This window comes from Elgaria multicarinata, chromosome 16, assembly GCF_023053635.1.
Source record: "Elgaria multicarinata webbii isolate HBS135686 ecotype San Diego chromosome 16, rElgMul1.1.pri, whole genome shotgun sequence".
NCBI classification, from domain to species: Eukaryota; Metazoa; Chordata; class Lepidosauria; order Squamata; family Anguidae; genus Elgaria; species Elgaria multicarinata.
In genome coordinates this window covers 27,539,008-27,566,245 of record NC_086186.1, presented here as the reverse complement: position 1 = coordinate 27,566,245, position 27,238 = coordinate 27,539,008, and the positions used below count along the sequence as shown (strand labels likewise).

The window sequence follows — 27,238 nt, the reverse complement described above, 5'->3', positions numbered from 1 at the left end:
ACGGGAACTTGCCCTTCTGGGGAACCTGAACATTGACCCCTCACCCCTGGTTTAACCCCTTAGTCCTCATCTGCCATTGATATAAAGTAGGGTGACCATATGGAAAGGAGGACAGGGCTCCTATATCTTTAACAGTTGTACTGAAAGGGGAATTCCGCCAGGTGTCCTTTGTATGCCTGCAGCACCTGTTGAAACTCCCTCTTCATCGCAGCTGTTAAAGCTGCAGGAGCTATACTCGAGTGACTAGATACGAAAGAGGACAGGGCTCCTGCAGCTGTAACTGTTGCGATAAAGAGGGAATTCCGCCAGGTGTTGCATGCCTACAAAGGACGCCTGCTGAAATTCCCTTTTCAATACAACTGTTAAAGGTGCAGGAGCCCGGTCCTCCTTTCCATCGGGTCACGTTAGTTTAGATGTGTCACTCCCCACTCCCAGATTCAGCCTCCCTTTGAACTACTCTCCCCCAAACGCTTGGCCCTCATGCAAATCAGCCCCCTTGCCCCCTCCACTCTCAACAGCCTTGTCTGTGTTGTTTCTTTCGAAACCATGATTGATGCATTTTATTTTAAATATTTCTGAAGAGGGCTTTTAAGCTTTTTGAGATGAGCGTCACGCCTTCCAAGGTTCATTAGGGGCCTATCATCTCTTCCCTCTTCCCATTATATCCTTCAGAATGAAAGCTTTTGCCGCAGCGCCCAAACAAGGGGCAGCGGCGTTCCTTCCCTTCCCTGTCAACGGTGCTTCATTCCGGAGTCGCCAATTTGCTTTTTAGATGCGGAACCGCTTCTGTTTCCTTCTCTGTTCACAGTCCCGCCCCTCCGCGCCTCCCTTTTATTCCACTGCGTTAAGGAGCAGGCAGGGGAGACGTCTGGAGGCGAGTGCAGCCCTCCCCGGGGCAAAAAATTATCCCCGATGAAGAGGCTGCCTCGGATATGGTTGAGATAGCAGGTAAGGCCTAAGGCAGATTTCCCTAACCTGGCGCCCTCCAGATGTGTGTGGACTACAACTCCCATCACCTTTGGTCATGCTGTCTGGGGATGATGGGACCTGTAATTCTACACATGGGGGGGCACCAAGTTAGGGAATGGCGAAGACTGTGGGGTTGAAAGGGTGCAACCCTAGGCATGTTTAGACAGAAAAGGGGGGCAGTGGTTGAAACAACAAGACACGAAGAGTGCACAGCACTCAACCACATATAAACCACGTTCGCCTCTTGTCCTTCTCCCATTCTGCATAGGACAGGATTGCACCCTAAGAGAAAGAGATCATTTCCCCAAGTCTTAAGGGAGAAAAATAAATTTCAGAGTTGTGTCTCTCTTTCTTTTTTCGGACGTAACGCACCAGCTGTGCCCGACTACACACGTTCAGTAGCTTTGCAGCTCTTACTGCCGGTTGGCAGAGACTTTGACTGGGTTTGGATGACATGATAACCAACGGTGGGTTAAATACTCAACAGTGGGTGAAATATTAAACTGTGGCTTATTTATGTCGTCCGTTGGGACTTTTTCACACCACGCTTTGGTTCTTCGACCGAAATAACTAACGTAAATAACCAACGCTGTGCAGAGTTGATTATTTGAGCGACCGTTGGTTATCGTGTCGTGTGTCGGGCACCGTTGACTATTTTGTCACATACAGTTGGTTATTTTTGGCAACTACAGAGTCCCCTGGCAAGAGTGACCAAAGTGGCGGCTGCCGGTGTAGTTCAGCAATGGCTGATGGGATACCAGCTGCAGGACTCAGGGGGGAGAAAGGGCATGTGTCAGTCGAACACACCGTTGACTAATAGTCAGCTCGACGCTGGTCTTAATCCACATGATGGTTGTTCATAATCATGTCATATGGGAAATGCCCCCTCGATAACCCACCATGGAGTTGACTATTAACCCACCATTGACTATTGTGTTGTCCGAACGCAGTGTTCGTAACGGAGCCCAACCTTCTCAGAAGTGTTTCTGGCATAATATATTTCAGGGCCCCCCCCATGGCAGGTAAACAGAGTGTCTCCTGAATGTGTACATTTTGTTTAAAAGTGTTATGTCCAGGTCCGGGCCCGATTCAAAGTGCTGGTATTAACATTCAAAGCCCTAAACGGCTTGGGGCCAGGCTATCTGAAGGAACGCCTCCTCCTGTATGTACCTGCCTGGACCCTAACGTCATCCTCAGTGGTCCTTCTCTGTGAGCCCCTGCCAAAGGAAGGCCTTCTCTGCTGTGGCACCCCAGCTGTGGAATGATCTCCCTAAGGAGGTTCGCTTGGCACCTACATTATACGCTTTTAGACGCCAGGTGAAGACCTTTCTCCCAGCATTTTAACAGTCTATAAATTAATTTGAACTTGCTGTTTTAAATTTGTGTTTTAAATTAGTATTTTTGCATTGCTGCTGTTTTTATCTTGGTTGTGCTTTTATATTGCATTTTGTAAACCGCCCAGGGAGCTTCGGCTGTTGGGCGGTATAGAAATGCAATCAATCAATCAATCCCTTCAGTACAGCTTCCAGGGCAGTTTACAAAAACGGGATGAAAAGCCTGAACAGGTTGAAAAGATTTCGGCTGCCTGTTTCCAACGGATGCAATTCTGCAGGGAGGTATTCTGCTCCGGAATGGCCCGTTGGGCTGGCTCCAGGGTTGAGGGGCCCCAACTCGATGTTGCACCCCTCCTACTGCTAACACTTGCCCCTAAAAAAATCTCGTACCTTAAAAACAACAACCCTCCATCTTGTTTCTGTCTTGGCCCCCAGTACTTTAGAGATTGAATCATTCTGAAGCTTTTTTGGGTGGTGGTAGAGGAGAAGGCAATGTTTGTTTAGAAGACACTGTGGCGTTACACTCCACAAGTCAGTTCCCTAATGTAAGTCTACTGTGTTTTAGAATGCTGACTGAGTGGGTGGAGATCAGGGTGACCATATAAAAAGGAGGACCGGGCTCCTGTATCTTTAACAGTTGCATAGAAAAGGGAATTTCAGAAGGTGTCATTTGTATATATGGGGAACCTGGTGAAATTTCTTCTTCATCACAACAATTAAAGCTGCAGGAGCTATACTGTGACCAGATTTAAAAGAGTGCAGGGCATCTGCAGCTTTAACTGTGGTGATGAAGAGGAAATTTCACCAGGTTCTCCATATATACAAATGACACCTGCTGAAATTCCCTTTTCAATGCAACTGTTAAAGATACAGGAGCCCTGTCCTCCTTTCCACATGGTCATCCTAGTGGAGATTGAATATCTTAGGAGTGGGGAGGAGGATATATAAGGGAATGACTGAGGGTGATAAAGGGGTGTTTTTAAAGTACTTGGGTTCGAGGGAGAATTAGAGGCTCAGGGTAAAGAGGGTTGTCTTTTGAGTGTAGTGGGCAGATAGTTGGTGTATATTGAACAATCCTGATAATAAAGAAAGTTCAAGAGTGAAGGTGTGAGAGAAAGGAAAGCGTGTATGAGAAGAGAGAAAGGATTGGGTGAGAGGTCTTAACAAGGGTCTGAAAAGTTTTATTACGAAACAAAGTTTGTGAACATTGAAATAAATTTTTATTCAGTTTGTTTTACTGCCACCAAAATCCCACGTGTCTCCTTGGCGTTTATCATGTGCAGCTATATACATAGAACACCCGTTCTGACCTTAATTCACCATCAGCACATAAAATTCACAGCGCATTATTTTATTCCTGAAATTATTCCTGTTGAACCCCTTTCTCCACATAGTTTGTAGAAAGGGGGCGTTTGTCCCTCACCTCAGGCTCATAAAATGGTGGCGCTTAGCTTGAGCAGGGAGTGTCTGCGGACAGGCCGGTGGTCAAGAGCCTGTGTCGTGGCACAGACACAGAGGAGGATTATGTACGCCGCCTCAGGTTTCTTGGAGCAAAAAAGGCAGGATATAAATGCAATAATAAATAATAAGGCATGAATGTTATTTTAAAAATTATTGTAAAAGTGGGCCCAGGGCAGGGATCAGTTGTGGGCCCTCCCAGGACACCAGGATCCTGACATCTCCCCGAACATGCCTCACGCTGGTGGTGGGCCTGACAGCTCCCCTTTATTTCACTGGGTTTTGCCCCGGAAACGTCCCCTTTGGCTTGTGTTTGCTTTCTCCCCTCCCCCAAGAAGCAGAACCAACTTTTTCATTCTTTCCACTTTCTTTCGCAGCTCCTGCAGAATTTGTACAGCACCCTCAGTCCATTTCCAGGCCTGTGGGGACCACCGCCATCTTTACCTGCTTGGCACAGGGGGAACCTCCCCCACAGATAACGTGGCTGAAGAATGGGCAAATTTTAGAACCTACGGACCACGTTAAGTTGAAGAACAACAACAGGTAAATCACCCAGTTCCACGTGGATGTTAAGAGGAGCTGGAGGGTGGCGTGGACAGAATGTGTGGCATAAAAACTGAGCGCGGCAGGTTCAAATGTGCTGGCATGAACCCAATGGAAGCTTTGTCGGGAGAGAGACAAGCCAGAGTTCAGGGTTCTCATATAACCCTAACTAAGCCAGGGATGAGCGTCCTCGATTTGTTTCGTCACTCTCAGTGACAGGAGGAGGACCTAAGTTGGAGTGATGGAGCCGTGTGAACCAGCACAATGGCTCATTCACAGCAACCCAGGATTTTAGAAAACCCTGGGTTGTTGTTAACGTGGTTCCATCGCTCCCACTTGGCTCCTCCTCCTTTCTGTAGCCCTGTTCATACAACACGCTAAACCATGATAGTTAAACATTTTGAGCCAAACATGATGGCTTAGTGTGTCGTGTGAACCATTCCTAACCACGGTGACTACATAATCATGGTTTAAACACACTCACTAGCCACTTGCTGCAAAAGGGTTAACCATGGCTTAACAGAGAAGAACAGTAACGTTCAGATGAGAACATAAGAAGAGCCTTGCTGGATCGGGCCATGGGTCCATCCAGTCCAGCATTCTGTTTATACAGTGGAGAACTAGCTGCCTGTAGATAAAAACCTAGCAGGGCAAAAGCCTACCAGAACAAAAATGTCTTTACCAGCTGAAGGAAGTTGGTTCCCCTGTGTGTAGATCCCCTGTGTGTGGATCTAGGTCTCCTGGGTGTAGCCACTGAGAAGGCCCTGTCTCTTGTCACAGACATCTGTGCTTCCACCATAGATGGTACACAGCGAAGGACCTCTCCACCTGATCTCAGTCAGTGGGCAGTCCGGTCCAGGAGGAGGTGGTTCTTTAATTGTGCCTGGAAAGCAATTGGCAATCAGCTCAGCTGTCACACGATAGCTGCAATGTCATCCGACTAACAGCCTTGCAGCCACATTCTAGACATAATGTACGTTATAATAACACAGCCTAGATATAACTCCTGTCGCCAGATCTGACTTCTTTAGGCACAGATACACCAATATATGCTGGGCAAAGGCACTTCTGGCCACCAGGCAAAGCTGAAACCAGGAGCATCCTGTTCTTTCAAGATAACAGCCCCATCCAAAACACGTTGAATCCCTATTCTGGAGTCCATCAGGAGCACATCTGCCTAAAGAGTATATATTTCATTACCACCTCCACAAATGAGTTCAGAAGGTCAACAGTTTCTCAGATAGCACATGAAAAAAAGAAATAGAGTTGGTGTGACCTGCACGTTGATGGCACTGCGCCCTAAACAGATGATCTCTCCCGGTGGTTCTACGTAGATGTTAAACAGGCTAGGGGACAAGGTTGGGCCAATGGCCAAAGCATCAAACAGGAGTCCGCCAACTTCTAAAATGGATCCTGAGGAATGGCTGGAACCATCATAAGATGGTGCCTCCTAAGCCTATCCCTTCCAGATGGTCCAGAGGGATACTGTGGTCAATGGTATGATGAGAGTCCTACCAAGGTCTAGCAGAACAGAAGCCCAGCAGAACCAACAAGGATGTACTTTGCTTGTCTTGCTCTCGATGCAGGTCATCTACCAAGGCAACCAAACCTGTCTCAATCCTAAACTCAGCCCTGACGCTGCAACAAAATGTGTCTGGATAGTCCACTTCATCCAAGAACCTGTTGGAGCTAAGATCTTAAGCATCTTGCCCAGAAATGGCAGACTGGAGACCGGTTGGAAATTATCCAATATGATGGGATCCAGAGAAGTGGGTTTCCCCGACCCCAAATAAAGGTTTTACAACAACCATCTTACAGCTGGATAGCATTACCCCTTCCCCTAAAGAAGCCTTTGCCACTCTCTGTACCCCCTCTTACGGCTGGCTTAATCAGCCAAGAAGGGCACAAATCAATTGCAACCCCACCAATCACACCCCACCAAGGATTGTAGGCTGCCACATCCTTCGGCTGCCACAAGTTGAAATGGATCCATTACAACAGGAACCAAAGGCACATCATTAGGACCTGCTCTGAGGGTGCCATCTGGGGTTCTTCAAGGAGACAATTGGTGGACGAGCTTCCGTGGAAAGTTACTTCCAGTGCACTAACCATCTCTCCTTGTAGCATGTGCCTGAAGGAAGGTCTTGGGGGTGGTGGTGGTTCTAGGTTGCGATCCTGACAGGTCATACCTCAGGGGCACCGTGTGCACCCTAGAATCCCCCCCCCCCAAATCCTCTGTAATATTCAGGGTTTCCATGGAAGATTCCCAGGGGGTCATCAACCCAAGTTGATGCATAAAAGGGCAATTAAAACGATTAAGGGGCTGGAGCATCTCCCCTATGAGGGAAGGTTACATCAACTGGGATTGTTTAGCTTGTATTATTATTATTATTATTATTATTATTATTATTATTATTATTATTATTATTAATTATTTATATAGCACCATCAATGTACATGGTGCTGTACAGAGTAAAACAGTAAATAGCAAGGCCCTGCCGCATAGGCTTACAATCTAATAAAATCATAGTAAAACAATAAGGAGGGGAAGAGAATGCAAACAGGCACAGGGTAGGGTAAACAGGCACTGGGTAGGGTAAAACTAACAGTATAAAGTCCGCACAACATCAAGTTTTAAAAGCTTTAGGAAAAAGAAAAGTTTTTAGTTGAGCTTTAAAAGCTGCGATTGAACTTGTAGTTCTCAAATGTTCTGGAAGAGCGTTCCAGTCGTAAGGGGCAGCAGAAGAAAAAGAGGAGGCTGAAGGGAGACATGATAGAGGGGTACAAAATTATGCATGGGGTGGAGAATATGGAGAGGGAGACATTTTTCTCCCTCTCCCATAATACAAGAACCCAGCGGGGTCATCCCATGAAGCTGATTGGTGGGAGATCCAGGACAAATAAAAGGAAGGACTTCTTCACACAGCGCATAGTTAAATTATGGAACTCACTACCACAAGATGTAGTGATGACCACCCATTTGGATGGCTTTAAAAGGGGGTTGGATCAATTCCTGGAGGAGAAGGCTCTCCATGGCTACTCACCCAGATGGTTGTGTGCTACCTCCAGTATTTGAGGCAGTAAGGCTGTGTGCTCCAGTTGCTGGGGAACATGGGTGGGAGGGTGCTTTTGCACCATGTCCTGCTTGTTGGTCCCTGGCCGACGGCTGGTTGGCCACTGTGTGAACAGAGTGCTGGACTAGACGGACCCTTGGTCTGATCCAGCAGGGCTCTTCTGATGTTCATATAAAGATTTCCTGAAGGCAGAAGACACGACAAACCAGAGAATCCAGATTCTACTGCAATAAGCAGCAGGGCCCAGACTGGGATTTTGGGTGGTTCTGACCGACCCAGTGCTGCTATTCTTTTTTAACACCTGTACGTTAGCCCGTGCTGGAGGCGCAACGGTGGCGTGTGAGTGGCATTGACTTGAACTAGTCATTTCCCAGCAGGGGTTGCTGTTTTCACCAGTATTTGCTTGGGCCCCCGGCTGTGCGCAAATGGACCTCCACTCCGTGCTCTCTGAGATAATAGTGACCTTGTGGCTGACTTTCTCTGAACTTGGGCCTCTTATCTCGCCGGGGAATAATGCTGTTTTTCACCAAACAACCGCATTTTCATGCTAGAAAGGAGCAATATTTGTGTTGTGGAACTGGCAGAGTGGGGAGTTGGGGGAAGCCTAGTGTGAAAATTACTGGCCAGTGGGCTTGGTTTCTATGGAAATAATACCAGGCAACATGGGGAGAAATAACAGAGCCGGTAGGTCCATGTAATCTCCTAACGTGATATAATGGTGTGAAGTGTATTAATGGGCCTGTGTGGTGTGAACGGAAAATAAACACCCCCCTTGTCACCAACCAAAGCTTTTCAGCCTGTGGGGGTTTCTCTGGGGGTAGAGGTGAATGGGGAAGCCATTGCTGGAAAGTGTACCCTCTGCAGGCCGTATGACAAAAGGCCACTGAATAAGAGTGCTTTTGAGCATGTGTAGTGTTCCTTCCCCTCACCTGCAGCTTCTCCACAGCCAGCCCTCACACCATGGGACTGGCAGAGAAGGCATCGAATCATAGAATGGTAGAGTTGGAAGGGGCCTAGAAGGCCATCAAGTCCAACCCCCTGCTCAATGCAGGAATCCACTTTAAAGCATACCTGACAGGTGGCTGTCCGGCTGCCTCTTGAAGGCCTCTAGTATGGGAGAGCCCACAACCTCCTTAGGTCATGGGTTCCATTGTCGTACAGTCAGGAGGTTTTTCCTGATATCCAGCTGGAATCTGGCTTCCTTTAACTTGAGCCCATTATTCCGTGTCCTGCACTCTGGGAGGATCGAGAAGAGATCCTGGCCCTCCTCTGTGTGACCACCTTTTAAGTATTTGAAGAGTGCTCTCATGTCTCCCCTCCATCTTCTCCTCTCCAGGCTAAACATGCCCAGTTCTTTCAGTCTCTCTTCATAGGGCTTTGTTGGGCATCTTAGTCCGAAAAGCACTGGTGTAAGGTTGGAGTGGCAAAGCGCCTCTCATTCTTTCTAAAATATTAACCACCCCATTATTCATTTATTTTAGTTGTTTATTGTATCTGTGTACTGCCCAACTGGCAAATGCTTTTGGGACAGTTTACTATAATCATAGGCAAGCCAAACAAAAAAACCCCACAATATTAATCATTAAAAACATTTTTTTTTAAATTGAAAACATTGAGGAACCAGAAGTAAAATTACTAATCAAGCAACAGAGTAAAGACTGGAAGTTTTATAGTGCAATTAATGTGTTGCCTGGAATTAATAGTAACGGTATCCTACATGCTAATAGAAAATTCATTCTCTGAGTGGATCTTTCTGTAGCCAAAATGACACCCTTCACACACAAGATGGACGTATCAGTCGGTTGGGAGGCGCCTGAAGGTTTGCAGAAGTACAGACGACGTTAGGGGGGAAAGGGCCTGAGGCAGGAGAGCCCCCGAACTGCCCCTGACCAATTGTCACCACTGCTTTTCATAGAATCATAGAATAGCAGAGTTGGAAGGGGCCTACCAGGCCATCGAGTCCAACCCCCTGCTCAATGCAGGAATCCACCCTAAAGCATCCCTGACAGATGCTTGTCCAGCTGCCTCTTGAAGGCCTCTAGTGTGGGAGAACCCACAACCTCCCTAGGTAACTGATTCCATTGTCGTACTGCTCTAACAGTCAGGAAGTTTTTCCTGATGTCCAGCTGGAATCTGGCTTCCTTTAACTTAAGCCCATTATTCTGTGTCCTGCACTCTGGGAGGATCGAGAAGAGATCCTGGCCCTCCTCTGTGTGACAACCTTTCTAGTATTTGAAGAGTGCTATTGTGTCTCCCCTCAATCTTCTCTTCTCCAGGCTCAACATGCCCAGTTCTTTCAGTCTCTCTTCATAGGGCTTTGTCTCCCCCTTCCCCCCCCCCCGCCCCCACTGGCCACATCCGTTTCCCCCTCCCGCTACCAATTTCATTAGCAATTTAATGATTGCCAGTAAAATTCATTAAAACCAAAACTTAAATCAGGAGAATTCAGCTGGGCTGTCTTGTGGAGTGCATTTCCACCCATGCAAGACGTCTCTGGAACGAAGCTGACATTTATTATCCCCCCCCCCATATTGCCGAGGTGGCGATGAGGGGGGTATACTGAGGCTGAGAGAGAGCAGCTCGCCTAAGGCCAGCTAGTGAGTTCACGGCAGAGGCGAGATTCAAACCTTGATTTGTCGCTCCATCTCTTTGTCACTATGGCTACACCGGCTCTCTCAATTAATTCAGCCTTCCTTGTCTTTGGGGAAATGCTAGGAATTGTCGGGGAGGGGCCGTAGCTCAGGGGTGGAAGACACGCTCTGCCTGCACAAAAGCGTTGGCTCAAATCTTTGCCATCTCCTATCTGAAAGATCTCAGCCGGCATAGCTGAGAAAGGCCTCCCACTGTCCTGCCCTAGCTCAACACAAGTTTCCCAGGGGAGGCTGAGGTGAAGTAGCTGCACTTGGGGTCACATCTGATGGAGCAGGCTATGCAGATCACATCGGACTCTGCAGATCAAAGCCAGCTAGGCCTGTCAGGACCTTGGACAGATCATTGTAGCACACGCTGGCTGGAATTCACCCAAGGAGAGCTGTTGTCTCAGCAATATGCAGAGGCCTTATGAAGGCTGGTTGGTTTGGACCTGCTGTTAACCCTGCCCCCTCCCCCTCCCCTGTGAGTCTATCTCTGAGCTGGTGTGTGTGTGTGTGTGTGTGTGTGTGTGTGTGTGTGTGTGTGTAACTGAGACCATAATTGAGACCAGAGAAACTCCATGGCCTGAGATCTTCAGCCACCAGTCAGAGGAGACAATATTGAGCTAAGTCAGTGGTTTATTCATTTCATTTATATCCTATTGTTCCTCCCAGGGGCTTAGGGCAGCGTTTTTGCTCTCCCCACCCCAACACCCCCCCCCCTCCATTTTGCCTTCACAACAGCCCTGCCAGGTAGATTAGGCTTGGAAAGGACACTTTGGGCTTTCATGGGTGGGTGGGAATTTGAACCCACGCCTACCCACTTCTGATCCCACACTTCCAACCACTACTCTCCGCTCTGTTTTAGAACTTTCAGCCTTGAAAGAACGTTTTCCACACCTCATCTGCCATTCTTTTTCTTACAGACAACACCAGAGCGTGTTCTAGAGCAGCTTTCCCCAACCTGATGACCCTGTTAGACAATTTTGGCCTACAACTCCCATCCCCAGTCAGCAGGGCTGGGGATGATGGGAATTGTACTCCAATACATCCTAAAAGAGACCATCGGGTTGGAGAAGGGCATCTTAGGACACCCAGTAAGTTCACGCAGAGCTGAGCTGGGAGAACACCCTGGGACCCACCCAGGAATCCCCCTGCAGGAATGCTTAGTAGCCCTAGGGAAGCTGGTCCTCCATGAATGATCTTTTCATGAAGAACCCTTTAATAAGCTTTCGGGGAACCTCAGGGTTTTGCAGAACGCACGCTTGTTTTCAAACAACTGTCCTAGAGGAACGAACCGTGTGATTCAGAGCTGCGAAGCTCCCTATAATCTATATATCCCATGTTGTCAGTAATTTCTAAATCCATGAAACCGAGCAAAGCCATTTTAACAGTTTTGGGGATGAAGAATGAATGAACTTGGAAAGGAAGAGTTGCAGAAATGAAGCCAGGGTTTCCCTTTGAGGTGCTTTTCGCTCCCTCACGCTCTCCCCGTCCCTTTGTTTCATTCTTGCCTGCATGACTAAATGCCGTAACCCACTTAGTTCCAGGCAGAATTGGTTTGCAATGTGGCCTTCGGACGCATCTGCCAATTGCACTTGGGGAAAAAAAAAAAATTTGTCTATGTAATGATGGGATCTCTTATCTTGCAGTAATGAGTCCAGCTAAACTGCAGCGTGAACCTCTTAATTAGATTACATGCTTTTCTCCCTGAAAATTTCATTTGGATTAAAACTCATCATATAGTAATAAAAAGACTGAATGCCCCTAAAGGATTTGCCTTTTTTGTTGATTAAAAAAAAAAAAAAAGGGAAAGGAAAGAGGAGAAAGTGATCTATCCCACGTCACAACGTTTGCTAATTGATTGCAATATTATCTCAGTGATCATTTTTCTGGGAATGACACATTATAGAGGGTGGGTGGGGGGAAGCTAAAGAAAAAGCATAGGATCAGGAGCAAGAGAGTTCTTTTTCCATGGAGGTTTGCCAAAATCCCAGCCTGAGCTTTTCCCACAATTATGGCTGACTACACTTGATGCAGGAGATCCGTGACTGAGGCCCTTTCTATACCATACCGGTGGAGAGGGAGGGAGAGAGGAGGATCTCGCAATATCCTGATTGTGAGATCCTCCCCTTAGTCCACTTGTGGGCACGACATCCCGGGAGGAAGGAGCGTGCCGCGCCCGCCATTTATTTATTTTTTTAAAAAAGGAGCAGAGCGCACGTGCGCTCCAACTAAATGTCAGGTTTTTTTAAAAAAAGAATACCCATTCCTGCTTCCCCCATCCCCGATTCCTGCCGGCCCGGTTCCTTCCCTCTACTGCTCCTCCTGAGAGATGATCCCGAGACCGCGGGAAGAATCGGGTTTTCCCAGGGTGTGCTTATCCCTGGGAAAACCCGTTCTCGTCCCTCCTTCCTCCTGGGAGTCCCTGTACGTCATTTGACTCGGCCGTGACCAGCCCCGATTTATCTCCCAACGGGTTTGTTTTTGCTGTAATGCAGCAGTGAAGGAACTCTGGTGCTTTTGAGAACAGTGGCTTCGATAGAGGGGGTGTTTAACACCCCCACCCATCCACCCCACACTGTGCCATTTTAACAATGTAAATTGCCTGCCCCATCCAAGTTACTATTAGCACCATAGGAGGGGGGGAAATACAGGCATGATGCAGGTAAAAAACCAAAGTGTCCTGTGGCTGTTTTAATATCCCAAAGTTAGGAAATCCGATCCTGAGCTCCATACTGTGTGTGCTTTAGCCCTAAGACTTCCTTTTTTAGGTTGGCTTTAAGCCCTGTGCAACTTCGGACCTCCCAAGCCAGATGCAGCCACCTACGGTGGCATGGCAAAACTCCAAATTTTGCTGCTTGTCTGGGACTGCAAAACCCCAGGAGTGGTCAAGTACCACTAATAGGAACGTCGGAAACTGCCTTCTACTGAGTCAGACCCTTGGCCCATTTAGCTCAGCATTGTCGACTCTGACCGGCAGCAGCTCTCCAAGGCCGTTTCTACACCTGCCTTTTTCCCCAGGGATCGTCCCGGGATCGTCCCTGTGCATGCAAAGGACACACAGGGGATCCTGGGAGCAGGCAGGGACAATCCCTCCATTTTCCAGGGATAATCCTTAGGTGTAGAAAGGGCCCAGGATTTCAGGAATCTTTCCTAGCCCTTCCTGGAGAAGACGGGGCTTGAACTGGAGGCCTTTTGCACGCAAATCAAGGGCTCTGGCACTGAGCTACATCCCCTCCCCTAAGTGCCAGGTCTCCGTGATTGGTGTGATACGGATTATCCAGCAAAAAATGCTGGCCTTCCTACATCCATGCCTGTGGACAGGGGTATTTCAAAGCTGGAAGGCCCTGCTCAAATCCCACTAGAGGCATAGTGCCTTGGTCTCTGCCTTACTTCCCCCACCCACCCATCACCAACATGGGGGCAGTAACAGCGATATACTTTGCAGGGCACTCTTGTGTTTCTATGACACCCACTTTGCAGGCCTAGGTTCCAAATTAGTGGCTGTGTGAATCTCTTGGGAGTAAAATCCAGAAGCCTAGACCACCCAGACATGGCAGTGCTAAAAATGGTGGCTAGTAATATTTACTAGCCTAGCGACTGCCACCCTGGTGCCAAATGAGAGTCATTCATAGCCTAAAAAGAAGTATAGAATTATAGAATCATGGAATAGTAGAGTTGGAAGGGGCCTCTAAGGCCATCAAGACCAACCCCCTGCTCAGTGCAGGAATCCACCCTAAAGCATCCCTGACAGATGGCTGTCCAGCTGCCTCTTGAAGGCCTCTAGTATGGGAGAGCCCACAATCCCTCTAGGTAACTGGTTCCATTGTCGTACTGCTCTAACAGACAGGAAGTTTTTCCTGATGTCCAGCTGGAATCTGGCTTCCTTTAACTTGAGCCCGTTATTCCGTGTCCTGCACTCTGGGAGGATCGAGAAGAGATCCTGGCCCTCCTCTGTGTGACAACCTTTTAAGTATTTGAAGAGTGCTCTCATGTCGCCCCTCAATTTTCTCTTCTCCAGGCTAAACATGCCCAGTCCTTTCCGTCTCTCCTCATAAATCCCCGTCCTTCCAGTTCCCTACTTGGGGTGTGTTCAGTAGTTGCTCCGGGTGAATGGCTACTATTTAAAAGCCTGGACCATCCCATATTCCGGCAGCATGACTTTCCCTTCATCAGGAAGACCCCCACATCCTTAAGCGCCCCTCTCCCTTTGGGCGCAAACCCATGGCTAGGGCTACAAAAGCTTGTTTGTGTATCAGAGGTTTGAACCAGGCAAGAAAATGGAACAACAAAATTACCACCCACAAAGGCTTAGCGTTTCTCTTTCCCTGGCCTGTTCTGGGTGCACCAGGGGCCGTGTCTCTGTGCGTGTGTGTGTCAGGGGAGGCCATTTGCAGGCCAAGAAAATAAATTTTGTTAAAGGGTTTGTGTTTCTGAAATGCATTTACCGCAACAGCAGGTAGCAAAGGCCGGCCATCTAGGCGCGAAGGCAGGCCGCCCGTATCGATTTTTCCGTTTCTTGCAGGAAGATTGTATTTACAAAATGGTAATGAAGTGGGTTTTCATTTAGTAATTCTGCCAAAGAGCTGTTCTGAGCCTTTGGCAAGGGTTCAGGTGTCATTTCCTCTCCTCCATGCACTTACGTCTTATGAACACCCCTCGCCTTGTTTCGTGTATATGCCCCCCGCCCGCTTAATTCCCCCCCCGCCCGCTTATCCCCTGTATCCCAAATTCTTCCATTCTGTCATTGCTCCTTGAATTACTTCCGGTGGGACCACTTTGTACTGGACACAACATACTGGGAATATCAGAAACTGCCTTATATAGACTTCGTTTTATTTACTTATTGATTGATTGATTGATTGATTGATTTATAACATTTCTTAGCCGCCTTTCAAGGCAGAACCCCCCCCCCCAAGGCGGCTTGCAACCATAAAACAGTATAAACATTAAAAGCAATAAAAGCATAAACAGTAAAAAATCAGTTAAAAACAATAAAAGCTAACGGTAAAAAATAACAATGAAAACAACAAGGGCAGTAGCAGCAAAACAACATTCATTTATGCAGAGGTCATAGGAAAATAGAATGTTTTTAAGGCCTTCTTAAAAGTCTTGTAAGGATGGCGGCATGGCGGACCGCCGGTTCAGATGACACGCTAAGCCACAGTGGTTAAGCATCTAAGCTAAATATTATGGCTTCATGTATCATGTGACCCATGGCTTAGCGTGTTGTGTGAACCATTCGTAACCATGGTGGCAACATAACCATGGTTTAAACATGCTTACTAATCATTTGCTGCAAAGGGGCTAGTGGCCTAACTGTGGCTTAGCGTGTTGTCTGAACAGGCCCATTGAGACATAGTGATCTGTCTAGTCCAGTATTGACACAATGACTGGCAGCAGCATAGGGTGACCGTATGGAAAGGAGGACAGGGCTCCTGTATCTTTAACAGTTGCATAGAAAAGGGAATTTCAGCAGGTGTCATTTGTGTATATGGAGAACCTGGTGAAATTCCCTCTTCATCACAACAGTTAAAGGTGCAGGAGCTATACTAGAGTGACCAGATACAAAAGAGGGCAGGGCACCTGCAGCTTTAACTGTTGTGATGAAGAGGAACTTTCACCAGGTTCTCCATATATACAAATGACACCTGCTGAAATTCCCTTTTCAATACAACTGTTAAAGATACAGGAGCCCTGTCCTCCTTTCCATAGGGTCACCCTAGGCAAAGGACACCTGCTGAAATACACCTCGCTTCCCCGCTTCCCAATCCCTTCTGGAGCATCTCAATGCTTTTCATTCTGCCGCTGGATCGTTACCCGTTTTGTCCCAGGATTCCTTTTTTGTGCTTTCAGCGCATTGCTGACGTGGCATTGTGGCTCAGCCGGATATGGCAATGTGCGTTTTCCAAGGCAGCTTCCCTGGAGAATTCAGCCTTACAAATCCTTTGTTTCATAGCCCACGTCTCGTTATGTGACGAGGGGTATCTCGGGTACCCCAGGCCGTCCTGGGTCATGTCAGGCCCACGCTCCCTTGCAAGCAGAGGCACACGACTGCAGAAAGGCTCTAGGATTTGGCCGGCGGGCTGCAGAACGCAGCTCCCGGAAAATCTGGCATCTCCTTTTGAAAATAATAATAATAATAATAATAATAATAATAATAATAATAATACCAGAATTTATTTATTTGTTTATTTATTTTATTACATCTTTATACCGCCCAATAGCCGAAGCTCTCTGGGCAGTTCACAAAAATTAAATTTCTAGTCCTTATGGTTTATTTATTTATTTAATTATTTTTATTTAATTACATTTATATACCGCCCCACAGCCGAAGCTCTCTGGGCAGTTCACAAAAGCTAAAAACAGTAAACGCTAAAAATATACAAAATTTAAAAACCATCCGAGACATAAAAACAACAGTATTAAAAACAGCAGCATCCATTTAAAACAACAATCCTGGGGTCCGTTAAAAAACAAACTCGGCGTTCCATGCCTTTAAATGCCTGGGAGAAGAGGAAAGTCTTGACCTGGCGCCTGAAAGATAACAATGTTGGCTCCAGGCGGGCCTCATCGGTTGCAAAGGTAGGATTGAAGGCATGGCATGGCTTTTCAAATGCTAGTGGGGGCGAGGGGGAATAGGGTTTCCAGGGGCAGGGGGGGGGGTGAGGCCACGGTGCCTCCCACAACTCCTTGCCCTTCTCCGTGACTTGCAAAATAATTTATGCCAAACAGAAGAGCTGACGCAGTTATGCAAAATTAGGGGGCCATGCAAATGTGGTTAATAATTTGCATAATGCACGCATGTTGCAGAAGTCAGCTTTTCTTGGATGCAGAAGATCTTTTTCCTTTTCCTTTTTTTGGGGAGGGGGCAGCATCCTCACAGTGCCATCCACAACTCCCCCTTGCCTGTAACTTGGCTGGCTTGCTTGAGTCAGCTTGATCGATTTGCTCTCCGGCCGCCTTCTCTAGTACACCGGCTCTCTGTTTGTGGCAACTTTTCCTTCCTTCGCTTTCCCAGTGTGGCGGCTGGGCCCTTTCCCTTCCTCTGTGCTCCTGTTGCCCCATCCTGCAACCCTTTGGGTTAGGGGATCGGCTTCCGACATCCTTTCATTTTTCTCCCTAACGGCACTTTGGAGAGTTCAGCCCCAGTCCGTGGCCCTGACCTCTGTCCTTTGCTGAGATGGGTCATCTTCATTGCCTATGGACTAAAGTGACGGCATGTGAACGGGGCTCCCTATGAATGAATAGCTGAAGCCCCCCTCCCTCGATGCCCCGTTCCCCACCCTCACAAAAGCACTCCATAGAGCCTCAGAAAAACCCTCCCTCCCCTCCCCATTCTGTGCCTGTCAGCATTATTGTGCAAAGGTTGGGTTGAGTTCACCGTGGCCTTCTGAATGTAGCTTTAGGAACCGGTGGGCTTGTGGGGAGGGGAGAATCCTCCAGGGTGTATTGTACCGGCTGGCTGTGAACGCCGCAACCCGCCTGGCCATTGCAGTAAAGTTTCCAGAGAGCAGATGTCCCAACATGATGGATTTCCGTTCAAAGGGAAAGAGTGATTCATTTTGGACGGCCGTAACACGAGGCGCGTATCTTTCTTCCACATGAAAAGCTTGGGGGGGGGGGCCGAGGGTGTGTGTGACTTTTCCCGCAGCATCCAGCTGTCTTTCCTTTTCTGAGCCCCCGGTCTGAGGCACGCAATGGTCAGGGCTCCTTCTTCCACACAAGGGTAGGGTGGCCCTATGAAAAGGAGGACAGACCTCCTGCATCTTTTAACAGTTGTCTAGAAAAGGGGATTTCAGCAAGTGTCATTTGTATGCATGCAGCACCTGGTGAAATTCCTTCTTCATCACAACAGTTAAAGCTGCAGGAGCCATACTTGAGTGACCAGATGCAAAAGAGGGCAGGGCTCCTGCAGTTTTAACTGTTGTGACGAAGAGGGCATTTCACCAAGAGCTGCATGCATGCAAATGACACCTGCTGAAATCCCCTTTTCTAGACAACAGTTAAAGCTGCAGGAGCCCTTTCCATAGGGTCACCCTACAGAAAGGCCTGGAAGGCATCCAGAAAACGTGGGTTACTGGACGTTGCCACCTTGCCCTTCTGGCACGGCGGCTCTTCATGGGGCATAAGAAGGCAAGCGAAGTTTCGCTGTGGGGGTTACAACCGTCTTGGCCAGCATTCAAGAAACAACCAGCAAGCCAAAAGCCTCTGGGAAATTCATGAGCCGGGCATTAAGACAACAGCTTAAGGAACTTATGCTATTAAGTGGTATATAAATCTTACAAATAATAAATAGCCTTCCATATTGTCCCTCCACCCCACCCCACCCCAATATCTGGTACTCAGAGGTATACCCTCTCTGAGCAGGCCATGACATAGCTTCCACCTCTTTGGGTTTTGAATTTATTATTGTTTTAATCAAGTTTTTATTTTTTAAAAGAACGCGTTAGTTCCTGTGATTGTAAGGGGCCTTGAGTGCCATTTTCCTGGTAGAAAGGCAGGGCGTGAACTGAATCCAGTCGATCAATAACTTGACGTCACTTGGCCAAGAGCCACGAAGGGGCCCCTCCTACAGCTCATGGGTCTCCTTCAACGCTTGAGGCCCAAAGCCATTCTGAGCATTTTCCGAAGCTTTCCGCAACCTCCTGGCATGCTAGACTACAACTCCCATCAACCCCGGCCAATGGCCAGGCTGGCCGGGAGTGGCGTGAGTCCATAGCCCAAGTTTTGGGAAGACGGAATCCTGCGATTCCGGACCGGCGGGGCGGGAGCAATGTGTCAAGTTTCCAGCTCTTTGTCCTGCCCTTGCATCTGCTTCCGTGCAGCGTGTCAAGCGGCTTTTAAGTGCCAGCCCGGTGTCCTTTGGGGAGGGCAACAGCTGACAGTGCTAGGGACGGCTGGCCCCTTCCCTCATAGCCTTAGGGTCTCCTCGTTGCTCTGTGGTGTCTGTCACACCTAGCCCGCCCGGTCCCCGCGAAGGCTGGTGGTCTTTACATGGAGACAGTTTCACACACATGCCAGATGGTGCCTGAGAATAAATTAGATCCTGACTGATTGCAAAAGGCCTGGCGTGATGTCTGCAATTCCATCTTCCCCCTTGGGCATTCTGCTCCCCCCCCCCACTGAAGAGAATGAGCATTTGCCGCTGTGGGGAGTGGCCGGAGACCCCCACAAGGATAGGAAGACAAGACCAGTTCCTTGCAGAGCGTCTTGTGTCTGGGAAGTGCCCTGGGATCAAGCGGACCCCTCGTTTTCTCTTCAAAGCTCTGGGATCTCTTCATTCCCTACCCCCCACCCACTACAAAATCTTCATATTATTCCTGGGGTGGAAACCCAGCCCTGGAATGCGCTGCCCGCAAAGCTGAGATTTATTCTCCAACATGATCGAGGAAGGAGAATGTCGCTAGTACTTGCCCTGAGACCTATGGCTAGGGCGGGCTGTAAATTGGTGTTGCGGCTGCCAGCTGCATGTGGGTGTTGAGCACATGGGTTTTGCAGTCACAGCGGCCGCTGGCCTGATCACGGCGGCAAAAATACTTGCATTTCTTCTCCCATAACTTTGGTTTCTCCGATCCAGCCTGTCCCAACCTGGTGCCCTCCAGATGTGCTGGATGGTAACTCCCATCATTCCCAGCCAATGGCCCTGCAGGTTGGAGCTGATGGGAGCTGACGTCCCAAACATCTTGAAGGCACTGGGTTGGGGGAGGCTGCTCTGATACCTGTGCATGTATTTTGATGGCTTTTTTTCTCGCCAGAGAGCTACCTGAGCACCTGCGCTTTAAAGAGTAGCAGCAACAAAACTCAGAGAGAACTTGAACTCCGGGGCCAGGCCATGGGTGACCATGCTCAAATCTATGACTGGAGTGTGTGTATGTTCCCTGGCCAGGAATCCCTGCATGGAATCATCGAGCCTGTATTCCAGATCAAGATGGCCTCTTCTCCCCTAGACCTCCCATTGTTCCTGGGACGCTTTGTCCATGATCAGAAAACTGAACAATTCTGCCCTCGGTTTCTGACCCAGATGTGACCTGGTTCTTGCCAGACCCCAGATGCCTAATGACGCTCTCCGGCTGCCAGGGCTCTGTGCTCCGTCCTCTCATTCCCAGTAGGCTAATGCCAAATGGAACGGGCAGCTTTGGAAAATTGCATATTCCTGCCTTTTTACCATCTGTTCTGGCTAAATTCAAGGCTGCATTGACACAGCTTAGGAGCCTATTCCCCCGCCCCCCCCCCCAGCCATCCTCAAATTCATCCCGCAACCTTTGATGACTTGGGGGCGGGGGTGTAATTTAAGCAGATATATTGAATTTGCAGCACTAAGAAGAGCGTATGGCCAGTTTGCTGGAATCGCCCCGTCAGCCAAGACCCACCGTACCTCTTGCCAATGTTTCCAGGGAAACGTGGGCTCTGGGACGAGAAAAAAAATAAGCATGTGTTAAAACGGCCACGATGATTCCGGCATTTGCGGAACGGGAAAGCACGGACGTGAAATTAGCGGCAGGCGTAAAAGTCCAGAATTTGACCCCAGTGACAAGGAAGCGTGTGATCAGGACGTGGTGCTTTTCTTGCAATCCATATTTCCCACCGTATACATTCTGTTTGCATTTTCAGCGAACCCTAATTATATTCAATTGATTGTTTTAGTTTTACAATCTGTAGTCAAGCAATTGCGTCTAGGGGGCTTTCACTGGCATTTTGCAGAAGCAAAGCTAACGGTGCCAGGTTCTTTCGGGAGAGATGATTCTTTTTTAATGTTCACACACACGCGCACCCCTCCCCCTATTCCCTACTTTTGTCCACACAAGGAGGACTATAGGAACAGAAGAAGACCCTCTAGTGTATTGGGCCCGATGTTTTTCTCATCCAGCATTCTGTTTCCTGCACTGGATGCTCAAAAGCTCACAAGCAGGACTTGAGAAAGTGCTAGTCCTCACAAGGAAGCTGTATGCAGCTATTGTGGTTAATAATCACCACTGTTGGGAGCCTTCGCCATGAATTTTTCTAACTTTCTGTCCCCTGCCCGTCGAGCCACATGAGTCTCTGGGCAGCTGCCCGCCCTGGCTGCTGAAATCGCGCGCTTTCCCCCTGCGTTAGTTAAACTATGGAACTCACTACCACAAGATGTAGTGATGGCCACGAATTTGGATGGCTTTAAAAAGGGGTTGGAAAAATTCCTGGAGGAGAAGGCTATCCATGGCTACTAGCCCTGATGGCTATGTGCTACCTCCAGTAGCAAAGGCAGTAAGCCTGTGTGCTGGGGAACATGGGTGGGAGGGTACTGTTGCACCGTGTTCTGCATTGTTGGTCCCTGGCCGACAGCTGGTTGGCCACTGTGTGAACAGAGTGCTGGACTAGATGGACCCTGGGTCTGATCCAGCATCAGGGCTCTTCTGATGTTCTTATGTTATTAGTGGCCGCCATTAACCCTGCAGAAGTGCACAATTTCTGGAGCCTCTGGACCCATTCGGACTCATTCGGGCACTTGCGACATCCCTAATTGCAGCTAATGTTTTGTGAGCTGCCACAGTAATGTTTGATCAAGCTTGAGACTGTTGAATTCTGGCTTCAAAAGCTGTCTGCTCCTTGCAATCAAGAAACAGGGAATATCGTGGTTTGAGTATAGTGGGCCCTCGGCCCTCGAGGCCCGACGTATTGGACCGCCGCTTATGATTTCTTGCGAAGCGTTTGATCATCATCGTTTGAACTTCTTCGTTGAGAGCCTGATTTTCCGAGGGAAATGAATAAGAGCTCACAGGAGCTTCTCAACTGCGCCACGCTTCCCATGCGCGAGAGTGGACCAGTGCTCGAAAAGGTATTTTTACCATTTAAACGGCAGAAGAGCGGCCAGCTTCCGTGAGGGGTGTGTACCCTCCCCAACGAGTGAAAGCAGAGTGTTTGGGAGCAGCAGCAAGGCGCCGAACGCCCAGCTCAGCCATGAGCTCGCTGTCCTGCCCGCTCCGTCCTCTCACCACCACCCCCGGCCCCTTACAGAGATGCCGTAAAAGGTTATCGAAGTCATCTGTGCAAAATGCTTTGAGCACTTAAGGACAGTGCTAAAACGTTATGATTGACGATCCCTCCTGCACCTTATTTGCTCATTGGAATGCCTCCCTCAGGCGGGTGGGTGGCGGGAATTTCTCCTCAAGTCTTCCCCAGGTCATGTGGACGTCCTTTCTGGGCCACAAGAGGTTGGGTTGGGTTGGATGGAAGGTTTTATTCCTTTCCAGTCCTTGTTCCAGTGATTATCAGCTCACGTGGCTGAGACGGCGTACGTTCTGTACGTGCGGAGAGGTGCGGTCTTCACCGCATCAGTGCCTGAACGATGTAACATGGGGATCACCTGTGTTTGTAGATATGCCCGATGTACATGTTACATTTAGTGGACCTGCCAAATTCCGGAATTCGTCCACTTGTTGGTCAGAACTCATCTGTTTGTAATTCCCATCTTTGTAATGAACCTGGATCGATGGATTATGAATTATCTGTTAAGTTTGGAATTGATGGTGAGCTTCAGAGCACGCGCGGTAAAGTAGTACACAGATTTCCCCTCCCCATTTTCAGTTGTCCTACCACCTCTACCCTGCCCAAATCTTACTTGAAGTAGTCTCTTCACGGCTTCCTCATTGCCGCCACAACTGTAGCTCAGGATCCACGTGGAGGCGGACAATTCTGTGCTGTCTCTGTTCATACCAATGGTGAGTAAACACCACATGACCTTATCATGCCGGCGGGCCTTGTGAAAAGAACCAATCAGAAAGGGGGCATAAGGTGGTGACGTACGAAACGCCGTGCAGGTCCAAACTGCAGCTCCCAAGATGCGCCGTGATATTGTGCTTGCACAAAAAATGGTATACACCGAATGAGCATTTGTATTAAAGGAGATCTGTCATCCGAGTTCACACACTTTCTGAGTACGTAATAAATTCATCTGTATTTCGACAGGGGAGGCTAGGGATAGGCCTTTCTCTGTAGTGGTGCTGGAACTATGGAACTCCCTGCCCAGACGAATCTATGCAGTTCCAAACCGCAGCTCCCAAGATGCGCCGTGATATTGTGCTTGCACAAAAAATGGTATACGCCAAATGAGAGTTTGTATAGATCTCTCATCCGAGCTCACATTCTTTCTGAGTAAATAACAAATTCTCTTGGGGTAATTTGACCATCAGTAGCTATCGTGTGTGTGTGTGTGTGTGTGTGTGTGTGTGTGTGTGTGTGTGTGTGTGTGTTATATAATATTCCTACATTTCCAATCATCTGAACAGTCACTTAGACTTTATTTTCCCAGTCTCTCTAGGAATTTGCCCTTTTCCCCTGGTGATTTTAATTGCTGGTGACTAGTCTCTTTAATACAAGGCAGAGCTAAGCTGTCTGATTATCAGCCAGGATAATACCACGAGCACTTTCCTCCCTCCCTCCCTCCCTCCTCCTCCTCATTTTCTCTCTTGCCTTTTAACATAATCCACAGACTTGTTCCCCGATTGGGATCCAGGCGACCGCCCCGTAGGCTTTTTGTCCGCCCCTGCCCAAGCCAGAGGGGGATGTAGAGAAATCCCTGCTAGGCAGCCTCCGCCTCTCATGACGTGCTTTTCAGACACGTGAGGATTAACCTAGTTGTGGCCGGCAGCAGGGGGGGGGGGAGGCATGAGGAACGGCCGGTGACTCCTAGGCTCATTGCTAGAAAGCGCTAACCCTGCCCTGCGCCGTCGACTTCGTTGCAGCACGCTGACGATCTACAGCATCAGCCAAGCCGACGAGGCCATCTACCAGTGCATCGCCGAGAACAGCGCCGGCTCTACCCAAGCCAGCGCCAGGCTGACGGTGCTCTGGGCTGACGGGCTGCCCGGCCCGCCGCAGAAAGTGAAAGCCGCCACCGTCTCGGCGACAACCATCCAAGTGCTGTGGAGCGAGCCGCTGCAGAACACCAAGGAGATCATTGGCTACGTCCTACACATCAGACGGGCGGCAGGTAAGAATGGCGGTGGAAGTCAGGGGCCAGGAGCCCAATCCGTTGAGATAGAGCATGCCGTCCTGTCAGGGGGGGAAGAGCAACCGAGCCACGCTGATCACCCACGAACCCAGGCCTGAGCGGGGCACAAATCTTTTGTTTAGACATTTCTACCCTTACCCAGAATTGCCATTCGCTGGGTTCCTTCTTGGATAGATTCAACAGTTAATTGGATCTACATCCCCCCATGCCCTTGGATCTTCAGAGGAGGCCCAATTGAAGGTTAGCATCGCCATCAGACAGGGGACGCTAGGGCTAGGCCTTTCTCTGTAATGGCGCTGGAACTCTGGAACTCCCTGCCCAGATGGATCTTCAAAGAATCGTAAGAGCTGGAAGGGACTTTGGTGGCCATGTAGTCCAACGCCCTTTCAGTGCAGGATCTGTAGTGCAGGATGCAGCTACAGTATCCCAGGCAGATGGATGCCTGAGCTCTGCTTAAATACCTCCAGCAAAGGAGAGCTCATCACCTCCCGAGGGAAGACTGCCCCACAGCTGGGCAGACTTGACATTTCTCCTAATGTTTAGTCAAAATATGCTTCCTTGCAATTCTCATCCTTTGGTTCTAGTCCTTCCCTCCAGCCCGACAGAGGACAACTCTTCTCTAGATCCATAGACCACGATAGTCAAAGACCACAATCGTGTCTCCCCTTAGCCTTCTCTTCTCCAGGCTAAACATTCCCAGCTTTTTCAGCTTTTCGTCACGGGTCCCTCACTATCCCGGTCACCTTCCTCTGGACACGCTCCAGTTTGTCAATACCCTTCTTAAAATGTGGTGCTCAGAACGAGACGGCAGGCGCTTCAGCTATTTAGAAAATGAAAAGAAGGCTTTCCCCGCTTCAACGAGGGAGTAATTTGGTTAGCTCTGTATACCACTTACTTATGGTGTTGGCTGTGGTTTTGTACTGACTTGCTTTTAGACTGTTTAGATTGATTTATTACACTGTACCACTAACTCTTCCTCTAAGGCAGGAGTTTAAGTTGGGGGGCTGAATTCCCCCAATGGGCCTTCCATGGTATCATTGCCCCACCTGTTTTGCCTCTCCCTGTGCAGAGAGAGGCATGGGGTTCCTGGTCTCTCTCAGCACGGAGAAAGGGACTCTGTCGTGACTAGGCCTGTTCCCCTTAGACTGGGAGAAGGAGTTTCAGGCGATTAATCAGAATCAGATTCTGAAGCAAAAGAGGCAGCACCAGATATGTACCAGCCTACACGGGAAGTGGGGGAGGTGATTCTCACGGGTTCATCCCCAGCTGGGGATGAACCTTCGCCAGACCTTATCACTGAAAATGTTAACAACACACAGTCTGTGGGAAATCCCAATTCTTCACAGGGGGAGGGCTCCTCAGGGCTAGCTGATCCTAGAGCCCGCCGCAGACTCGAAACAGGCGGAGTTAAAGGAAGGCGAGAGAAAGTCAGCCCGGCTAGCTTCTCGCCAAAGCCTCCTTCAGAACCAGCCTCCTTGAAGTTAAAGCGTTCTGGGGAAAGGCTTCCCCCTTTTCTTGAAAGGACAATGGTCTCGCTTAGTTTGCCTAGTTTTGCCTAGAGGGAAGTTCCATGGGGTTAGACTCTGTTCAGGTGGGAAGAGATGTTTACTGCCTGAACTACAAGGCAGACCTCTTTATCGTCTCCCAATAAGGCAGGAGGTTTTGGGAAACGCGACAGCCTCAGCTGGTGCTGGGAGGCTTCCCCATGGAGGCGGTGCAAACAATGCAAACGGAAGCACTGTTGTCCATGGGGAACAACATGGGGAGGGGGCAAAGCACTCATCATTTTGCTCCCCTTCCCAGTTGGTACACTAGGTAAGGGAGATCTCCTTGGTAATGCCAATCTGCGAGTGGAGATAACAAGGGGATTCCTCTCCCCATCTTCTCCCCTGGACCCCAATAGCCTCCAGGCCAAGGAGTGGGGCTTTTGGATGGGAAGCCAAGGGATGACTGGCCCTGGGACATCTGGCTGAGCTTTGGGGACAAGTAGGGATTTGGGACTCTCACCAGTCTTAAAACAATCCATTACATCACTCTGGATCATTTGTAAGCTACAGTGAGAGTTGACATTGATGATTGATCGATCGATAGCTAGGAAGGAAGGAAGGAAGGTATCCCCGGGCATAGTCTGAAGGCACAAGAGGCACCCATCTTGCTCAAGCAGGTCTGGGTCTGGTCAGTGCTTGGAGGAGTGACCACCTGGGCATCCCGTGTAACCGCCTTGAGTTCCATGATGGAAGAAAAGTGGGGTATAAATGTAAGAAGAAAGAAAGACAGAAAGTTGCAGTGATGGCATGTCCTGACATCTAGTGGCAAAGTCCAGCGCCCCACAGCTAGTGAGACAACGAGTCCCTCCAAGTAGAAGGAGCAGTCTGGGAGTGGGGATGGAGAGCTCCCCTCTGCAGTGAATTGCCCAGCTCCTGGCACTGGTCCTGGCACTGACAGGGGTCGCTGGGAAGTCTCTGCGTCTGAACTGCCGGGATGCCCTTCGTGGTGGCTCAGGAAGTAGGGCATCAGAGCCAGACTGACAGGGCTCTTGGGTAGGTTGACTGTATGGAAAGGAGGACAGTAAAAGCTGTAGGAGCCCTGTCCTCTTTTGTATCTGGTCAAGAAGGCAGGGCTCCTGCAGCTTTTACTGTTGTGATGGAGGAAATTTCACCAGGTGCTGCATGCATACCAATGACACTTGCTGAAATGCCCTTTTCGATACAACTGTTAAGGATACAGGAGCCCTGTCCTCTTTTCCGTATGGTCACCCATACTCTTGGGTGCAAACTGGGCGGCACCCGACCCATTCCCCCCCCCCAACTTGCAACGCCCTGGGATGGCAGGCTGCGCTTGGAATCTTGCTTCATTCTCCTTAAGGGGAATCTTGAGACGATGTGTTTCCCCTCGTATTTCAGACCCTGTGGAGATGGAGTACCAAGAAGCGGTCAGCAAGAATACCTTCCAGCAGCTGGTGACTGACCTGGAGCCCTCCACGAGTTACAGCTTCTACATCAAGGCGTATACGTCCCGAGGGGCCAGCAAGTCCTCCGAAGTCGTGCTGGTGAGCACTCTGGGAGAAGGTAAGGAGAAGAAAGGGCACCTCCAGTGTTCTACTGGACTATAAGAGGGAGTACAGCTCAAAGGCAGAGCAGCTACTTACGAGGTTCCACGTTTAATCGCACGCATCTCCTCTTGAGCATCTGAGATACCAGACTGGGAAACTCTCTGAGTCCTCAAGGAGCTGGGCAA

General features: G+C 49.0%; 1 protein-coding gene across 1 annotated transcript in view; it reads left to right on the top strand.

The window, feature by feature from the left end:
* Positions 1-27,238, top strand: part of IGDCC3 (immunoglobulin superfamily DCC subclass member 3) — a 110,681-nt gene that overhangs the window by 70,346 nt on the left and 13,097 nt on the right. Inside the window, 3 exon segments of the mRNA XM_063142662.1 lie at positions 4,139-4,304; positions 23,733-23,980; positions 26,905-27,069. Coding sequence (XP_062998732.1) covers positions 4,139-4,304; positions 23,733-23,980; positions 26,905-27,069 — 579 coding nt within the window.